Raw genomic sequence first — 8,943 nt, 5'->3', positions numbered from 1 at the left:
GTTGTGTTATTTATTAGAATGTCTTTCCTTTCTTTCCACTAGTTCGTTGTATGTTACTTTAGTTTTTTCTAAATTCATTTGGAAGTATTTAGTTCATTAATTTGTGCTTGTGGCTCTTCAGGACTATTGGCAATTAGTACTATGTCATCAGCGGATCTTAGATGATTAAGATATTCTCCATCTATTTTTATTCCTTTGTTGGTATAGTCTAGTCCTACCTAACCAGGTCCTACCTAAGAGTCTTACCACAACCTAACCCGAGGGGTAAACCGCAGAGGGAAAAGTGTACACCGTAATTCCTTTTACTCAAATAATTCCTCAGAATTCCTCGGAATTACTTCGGAATTCCTTGGAATTCCTTGGTCTTCAAGGTCAAGGTCAATCATTCAAGGTCTTCCTTAGAATTCCTTGGTACGAACTCGGTAACTCTTTCAGTCTGAACCAGCGTTGCCACCTCGGTTTCGCAGTTCCGCAATAGAAATTTTCTCGTGATTTTTATAAATGTCTAATATCGCTATAAGTACTAAGATCTAACAATAAAAAGTACTATTACGCGATTTACGTTTTTAGTTGAATTTTAGGACTAATAAGGGATCATGGAAATATGTCGGCACTTACTTATTAAAATTAATTTTTCTCAGGATTTTTTTTAAATGATAGGTACCTAGTTATATCTATAGGAAAGGAAATTAATAAAACTTCAGTTGCACGTCACTTTGATCACCGCAAATTCCGATCACCATAAATTCCATAAAGATTACGCATGGGTGTCATTGGTGAAGTGCACCTAAAAGTTCTAATTAATTTCCCTATATAGTATACCTAGGTATTATTCCGAGGAAATGAAAAAAAACAACTTTACACTTTCTGAGAAGCGAATAAAAAAAATCTTATGAGGTTTCTTTTAAAATGGCGAAATCAGGGGAACGTTATAAAGTAGATCTCTCTCGGTGGTGGTTCGGCCGTACTATTGGAATATATTTTAGATATATAAACGAGGGGTACAATATTAAATTAAAAAGAATATCTAACCTGTAGATATTTGATACTGAGAAAATTTAGGCTTGTTGATTCGAAAACGAAAAACGGATTGTAAAAAATCGCCTGCAAAACGTTTTTCTTTAAATTTCAGTACTACCTATTATCACCTATTATAATATTCATGGTCTACTAATGTTCGTTAATTTTTATAAAGTTGCTTGTAATTCCTCTTAATTCCTGTGGAATTCCTCTAAATTTCTAAGGAATTCCTTGGAATTCATCGGAATTCTTACGCAAATCATTGGAATTCCTAGTAATTCCTTGGAATTCCTCGTAATTTCTTGGAATTCCTGTAGAATTCCTTCATAGTGTACACCATAATTCCTCTGCGGTTTACCCCTCGACCTAACCTAACCAACTACTACATTTAGTTTCAAAAGAGATATATGTGAACTGTATTATGTATGTACCTAATTAAAAATATGTAACATTTGTGGAACCCATCCTTGATCATCCTTCATCAAAGTCATAGATATATTTTATTTGCACGATTTTCCCGAGATATTTATTAGTTTTAATATAATAGTTAAACATTAAATTAAATAGGTAGGTTAGCAAAAAAAACAATCAAGGCCAAGAAAGGTAATCTATGAAATATCTATGGTGCGGTTGTTTTCTATGTGAAATTTAAAAAGCTATAAAGTTTTAACGACTTCTGTTATTTAACATCCTTTTTCGTCAGATGGCTAGACGTATTGGAAATTGTGAAATTCCGTCAGAGATGAGAGTAGCTAAGTTTGATTATCAATTGTTTCGAGTTTTTATATTTGATTTTAAATAAAAATAAAAGTTTTCTTAACAATCTTATGCGTTAATTATTTTTTTTCCATAGCCACTGTTAAAATTGCCTTATATCTATCAAAAATAGTAGATAAAATAGTACTTTAACCGCAAGGGTAGATTAAAAAATGATATTTTAACAGCGAGGATAGGTTAAAAACGTTATTTCTTCTCGCACCTTTTTTAATTACTTCCATTTTTGAAAATTTTTGTATTCCTTTTCATAAGTTATTCGGGATTTAAGGTGGTCGAAGGCTGGTAACGGATCTCAAGGAGATACTCCAATCTCGAGTAGGAGTATTTCATCAAAAATTGAGAAATGGCCACTGTTTCATAAGCTCTGCCAGCAAGTCCTATTTCCTACGTCCTCGAAGGCTCATGAGAGCCGCGTGACCACTGGTAATGTATGGCATCCAATGGATGGGTGTTATGCAGCTGACAGGAATAGGGCGAAGGCGAGATTCCGGCGCCTCAAACCCGGTTCTCTCGGCTAAGAATGGGCATCCCTACAGAAAGGCCCCTGGTCCTCCAGGTTGGGGATTGAGGCAACGGGCTAGCGACCTGTTACTCGGAAAAAAACTCAATTGCTCAAAGAACCTTAAACACGCCTCGGTATTCGGACAGATATTCTTTACGACGACAATTGGCTACGAAACGGACTATGCGAATAGGAACTTGGAATGTCAACAGCTTTGTCAACAAGACCTCGGAAGTTACATCAGAGATGGCTAGGTTCAACCTAGATATAGTTGTTCTTTCTGAAACGAAGAAGAAAGGGAGAGGAAGTGAACATCTCGACAACTTCCTTCACTTCTGGTCTGGGATAGATAAGGCAAAACGAGCTCAAGCGGGAGTATCGGTACTGATTGCGAAAAAATTATCTAAATTTTACAAGAATTACAACGCTGTCAACGAAAGAATAGTAACTGTCACCTTGAGCATTTTCGGATTGGAAACGGTAATAATAGGTACTTATGCGCCCACAGATGATTCAAACCAAGCGGAAAAAGACTCTTATTATGCTGCACTCTCAAAAGTCCTCACAGAAATAAAACTGAGCCAGGAAGTCTTAATCATGGGAGACCTTAACGCAAGAATTGGTAAGAAAGAAGATAGTAAAGTGGTTGGAAAACACGATGAGGACGTCCTTAATGATTCTGGAGAGAGGTTAATTGACTTTTGCGAACTGAATGGTCTATGTATACTTAACGGCTTCTTCCCACACAAATTGATTCATCGATACACCCGAGAAAGGCCCTCTCTGCAACAAAAATCTATAATTGATTATATGATTGCTAAACAAATATCGAAACTCAAATTCAAAGACTGCAGAGTTAAGAGAGGCGCAAATTGTGGATCCGACCACCGTCTGGTTGTTGCAGAATTAGTAGTACCTTTCCAGAGCAGAGCCAAAAGTATAGAATACACAACATCACAAGAACTGGAAATTGAAGAATCTGAGCGTATTAAGTACAAGCTTCATTTACTACATGATGCCAGTATTAAATGGTTGTACCAGAGAAGATTAGTTGTAGCCCTAGAGGAAGTGAAAGCCGGTAACGATGTAGAACTAGAGTATACCAACCTAAAAACCCTAATTAAAAAAGTAGCTTTCGAAGTTTTAGGTGAACAGAACATGCAGATGAACCAGCTTGGATAACTGACAGCATAAAGGCCTTAATCAATGACAAACAAAAATTCTATCAAAGATGGTTTTCAGACCGAACAGATACTAACTGGAGTCATTACAAGCAAAAAAATAGAGAGGTACGAGCCGCCATTAAGGTAGGAAAAACAGATATTTGGGAAAGAAGGTGTCAGCAAGTGCAAAGCCTAATAAGCGGCGCACGGAGTACTGAGGTATGGAGAACAATCCGACAAATGAAAACCAATCAAACGGACAAGCTCTTGAATAGAATGGGTATAGAAAAATAGCGCAACTACTATGCAGAATTACTGACAGAAAACCGACCAGAATTTCAAGCAGTAGAAGATGAGAACAACCTTGCAGGCACTTTAATGATAAGCGAAAGAGAAGTATATCAAAGTCTCAAAAGAATGAAAAATGGGCGGTCACCAGGTCCTGGTAATGTTGTAACGGAATTGTTAAAGTGTGGAACCCAAAGACTACGCTGGCGTCTGGCAGAGCTATTTAACCAATGCTGCCTGCAAAGTAAACTACCCCGAGAATGGCGAGTGGCTCACATAGTGTCCATCTTTAAAAAGGGAAATCGTAACGACCCCACTTGTTATAGAGGCCTAAGCATTAACAGTTCGGTCAACAGACTTTTTGGAAAGGTGTTACAGGGTAGGCTCAGGGACAGTATTGGTGACAAAATCTCGGAAGACCAAAGCGGATTCACACCGGGGAAATCTTGCACAAATAACCTTTTTGTCCTGCACAGGTGATGGAAAAAAAGATAGCAGTAGATCAAGAAGTCCATCTAGCATTTATTGATTTTGAGCAAGCGTACGACTCTATTCCCCGCAGCAAGATATGGGAAGTCTTGAATATCTTAGAAGTAGATAGACCTTTGCTTAAGATAATAAAAGAGCTATATAAAGAAAATGAATCGTACGTTAAGTTATGACACAGGCTATCTAATCCAATTAACACCACAAAAGGGTTGCGACAAGGATGCAGCTTATCTCCTCTGATCTTCAACGCTTACGTCGAAGTAGCCCTAAGGGAATGGAAGACAAAATGTCAAGGTATGGGAATACCTATTGGGGACAACACACTATTTACCCTGAGCTTTGCAGACGATCAGGTCGTGATTGCGCAGGACTCATACGATCTAGAGTTCATGACTAAGAGGCTTTATCAAGAATACAACAAATGGGGACTTCAGGTTAGTCTAAAGAAGACCGAATACTTAGCTGTCAATTCCAATGCTTGTTTTGAAGTCTTCATTAATGATAACGTCCAGATTCAACAAGGAGACAAATTTAAATACCTGGGTGCTACTATTAACGAGGGTTTGGGCAAAGTAGAAATACAAACCCGAATTCAGAAGAGCAAACAAGTTATTGGATATCTTAACAGCCACTGGTAGGACCGAAACTTGTCTGCAACAACTAAAAAGAGACTTGAAAGAACATTGGTTGCTATGGTTGAACATTCTTTGCTATGGTTCAGAGCTATGGACTCTGAGTGCAGACGCGAAGCGCAAAATCCAAGTTGTTGAAATGGACTACCTTAGAAGAAGTGCAGGTATATCTAGGATTAAAAAAAACCAAACATCGAGGTCCGGCGTATCATGAATGCATCGGAGGAAACAGTACTAGATCGAATCGAAAAATCCAGCTTAAAATGGTTGACATGTTTCTGTGTATGCCGGAGAACAGGTGGCCAAAAAAGAGTTTTTCAATGGGCTCCCCAGGGCAGAAGAAAGAGAGGTAGACCTAGAAAATCCTATATATATAGATATATAGAGGTAGACCTAGAAAATATATATATATATATATATATATATATATATATATATATATATATATATATATATATATATACAGGGGTGTCCCAGAAATGAGTGCAGATATTTTAAGAGGTGGTAGATCTGGTCAAAATAAACATATTTTTCTTTACCATTTTTAAAATAAATTGAAAATAACTGAGTTATTTAACTTTGAAAATTTAAAAAATAATCGCAACATTTTGAGAACCGCCGGCAGATATTGCCAACTACATCCAATTACCCGGATCAAGCCCGGATTTCAGTTAATTCGACGCACTGTGTTGCCATATGGACAAGAAAGTATATGTTTACAAGTAAGTCATAAAATCACAACACCTGAGGAGTTTGCAGAGATGCATTACATTTTAAGATTGTGATATTATTACATAAAATAAATTAACAGTTAAATGTTTAAAAGTTAAATTAAAAAACTTACCCAACATTAAAAAGATACTTATGACAGATCGATGTAACTGCGACAGTTCTCTTTTCGATACACACTTAACTAAAATACACTTCATTGTGCTGCTTTTACTTGTACGTGCTATTATAAAAACTGCTAAAATAACAGTCCCCATTTTTAACTTAACACATTATTTTTCGTATAGGCTTCATCACAATTTGAACCACTGATTTACAAAACACCTTGAAAAGCACACATTACACATTACTTTGAATATCTTTCTGAATGAATAAATGTTGAGAATTATTGTCTCTTACCGCCACTTACGAACTATTTTCAATCTAAGAAAATACATGTTTCACTCAACAATTTTAAATACGTATTTTGCTTTTTCGCTATTTTTTCGATGTATTTCGACAATTCCGTCAACAGTCCAACCGTCGGCCAAGACAGCCACGCATCACTGGTTGGTAATTGCTCACTACTTCTTTGTCGCGCCGGCGTGTCGAGCTTGCGTCATGCGAGGTTGCCGTAGTTTCAACAATTTCAAATTCAGGACACACGAAGCAATCAAATTCTTATTAAATTTTACAATAAAACAGAAAAGCATGAAAGGAAACAAACAAAACCCAAATGAATTGATTATTGATAAGGTCACAAAAAAGAAATTTCTAAAATGTTTATCGTAATTCACAATTCGAAATATCGAAAACAACCCGAACAATATCAATATATCGAAAACAACTCGACGAATAATCAATTCATTTTTGTTTTGTTTGTTTCCTTTCATGTTTCTCTGTTTTATTTTTAAAATTTGATACGAATTTGATTGCTTCGAATGTCTTGAATTTGAAATTGTTGTAACTACGGCAACGTTGCTTAACATCGTCGTCTGACGCAAGCCTGCCACGACGGCGCGGCTCAAAGGACCAGTTCACACGTGGCACTCTTGGCCGACGCGCGACGTTTGGGCTGTCAAAATACATCGCAAAAATAGCGAAAAAAACAAAATACGTATTTAAAATTGTGAGTGAAACATGTCTTAGATTGAAAGTAGTTCGTAAAGTGGCGATAGAGACGGTATTCAAAGTAATGTGCGCTTTTCGGGGTGTTTTGTAAATCAGTGGTTCAAATAAAACAGAGAAACATGAAAAGAAAACAAATATTGAATTCTAAATTACGATAAACATTTTAGGAATTTCTTTTTTTGTGACCTGGTTGTGAATAATATGATGAATCATTTTCGTAAACGTCATAAACGTAATGTTTTAGTTAATTTTTGGTGGTATTTGTTAAGTTTTCATTGAAAGGGCAAGTACTAAAAATAATTAAAGTGTTTTTTTTTCTATAATAATTATTAATAGCACTGATAAAAGATTAAATTTAACATTCCTAATTTTTGAGTAGAAATTTTTCTATGAATTTATAAATGTAGAACTATGTAGAATGTGGATAACATAGGAGGTTACAACACTGCAAGGCACTAAAAGTTTTTTCAAATTTCCCCGGAAAATGTCAAGAAAATTTTAAATTTTCAACATTTTTTTTCAAAAAAAAAACCTTATAGGCGTGTTTCTGGGGTTGAACTATACTACCAGTTAAAATATTTGCACTTATTTCTGGGACACCCTGTATGTGCTGGATAAAAAACACTTTCATTAAAAGGGTAAGCTCTAACTAAACATTAAAGGTTATAATTGTTTATTGAAACGATTGAAAATATTTCCTAATATGGCGAAAAAGAAGCTAATTGTTAAGATTTATTTTTTCAGTTTACTCCACTGTAAAAAGTATTTAAAATATTGCGCGTTTCTCTACAATTAGTAGAGCAATCTACACTAATATGAATAAAATTAATTTTCGTATTTTTTCTGTAGCAACTTAAAATAATTGAATTTATAGATAAACATGCAGAATGTGGGTATGGTAGGAGGTGGCAACGTTGCATTCTCTCCGACACTCTCTATGCCCGGTAAACGAATTTCCCGGGGAGTGAACAGTGGCACTCAAAGTTTTTCAACATTTTCCGGAAAATGTCAAGAAAAATATAAAATTTTCAACATTTTTTTTTCGCAAAAAAACCTCATAGGCGTTTCTGGGGTTGAACTATACTACCAGTTAAAATATCTGCACTTATTTCTGCGACACCCTATATAGTGTATAGTACTTTAGTTTCAGAGATATAGCAAAAAATCGGACCTTTTTTAGAAGATCTATATTTTTACTAAGCTATTGGGGATATATATATATATATATATATATATATATATATATATATATATATATATATATATATATATATATATATATATATATATATATATATATATATATATATATATATATATATATATATATATATATATATATATATATATATATATGTATATATAAACGGAATTTGGTTTAAGTATTTAATACTCATTTCCAACTACAGCCTCTTGCTGTCTTCCCCGTTACCCTACGCCACACATCTCGATTTAGAGCGTCATCAGCTTCTAGGTTACGAGCTTCCATTGCTTCCGTAACCGTTCCGTTCCAGGATTTTCTAGGTCTACCTCTCTTTCTTCTGCCCTGGGAGCCCATTGAAAAACTCTTTTTGGCCACCTGTTCTCCGGCATACGCAGAACATGTCCAAACCATTTTAAGCTGGATTTTCGATTCGATCTAGTACTGTTTCCTCCGATGCATTCATGATACGCCGGACCTCGATGTTTGGTTTTTTAATCCTAGATATACCTGCACTTCTTAATAATATAGTATATATATAGATATATATATATATATATATATATATATATATATATATATATATATATATATATATATATATATATATATATATATATATATATATATATATATATATATATATATATATATATATATATATATTCGGGATTTAAATGGAAGTAGTTTAGTTTGGAAATGGCGTTTGTCGCCTCAGCCTGGATATCTGTTGGTAATTTACTTATTTCGTTTTGAGCCATTTCTGGCTCCAATTCAATCAGCAATCGACACGAAAGAGAATTAAAAAATATTGACTCAAAACTGACAACTAAAGAGACAGCTTTATTTATTTGTCAAATTACATAGAAACCAACGCCAACCCAGCACAATATTTTTTCTACTCTTAATAAATTCCTTGAAATAATAATTTCTGAATATTTTTTTAAAACGTAACTCGCTATCGAAAAAAATATTGTTTTATACACGACGATAAAATTGCATTATCGTCTCCCGAAATTAATTCACTGGCGA

General features: G+C 34.8%; 1 protein-coding gene across 1 annotated transcript; it reads left to right on the top strand.

Moving 5' to 3' along the window:
• The first annotated feature begins 2,482 nt into the window (after positions 1–2,482).
• LOC115889444 (craniofacial development protein 2-like) lies at positions 2,483–3,481 on the top strand. The gene has a single exon (XM_030909426.1). It carries the CDS (start codon positions 2,483–2,485, stop codon positions 3,479–3,481), a length of 999 nt encoding a protein of 332 aa, XP_030765286.1.
• The last annotated feature ends 5,462 nt before the right edge of the window (positions 3,482–8,943 follow it).

The sequence above is a fragment of the Sitophilus oryzae genome, unplaced genomic scaffold (genome assembly GCF_002938485.1).
Source record: "Sitophilus oryzae breed Bouriz unplaced genomic scaffold, Soryzae_2.0 scaffold_814_pilon_pilon, whole genome shotgun sequence".
In the NCBI taxonomy this organism is placed as follows: Eukaryota; Metazoa; Arthropoda; class Insecta; order Coleoptera; family Curculionidae; genus Sitophilus; species Sitophilus oryzae.
Note: the sequence above shows the minus strand (reverse complement) of the source record. Positions and strands in the feature narration are given on the sequence as shown.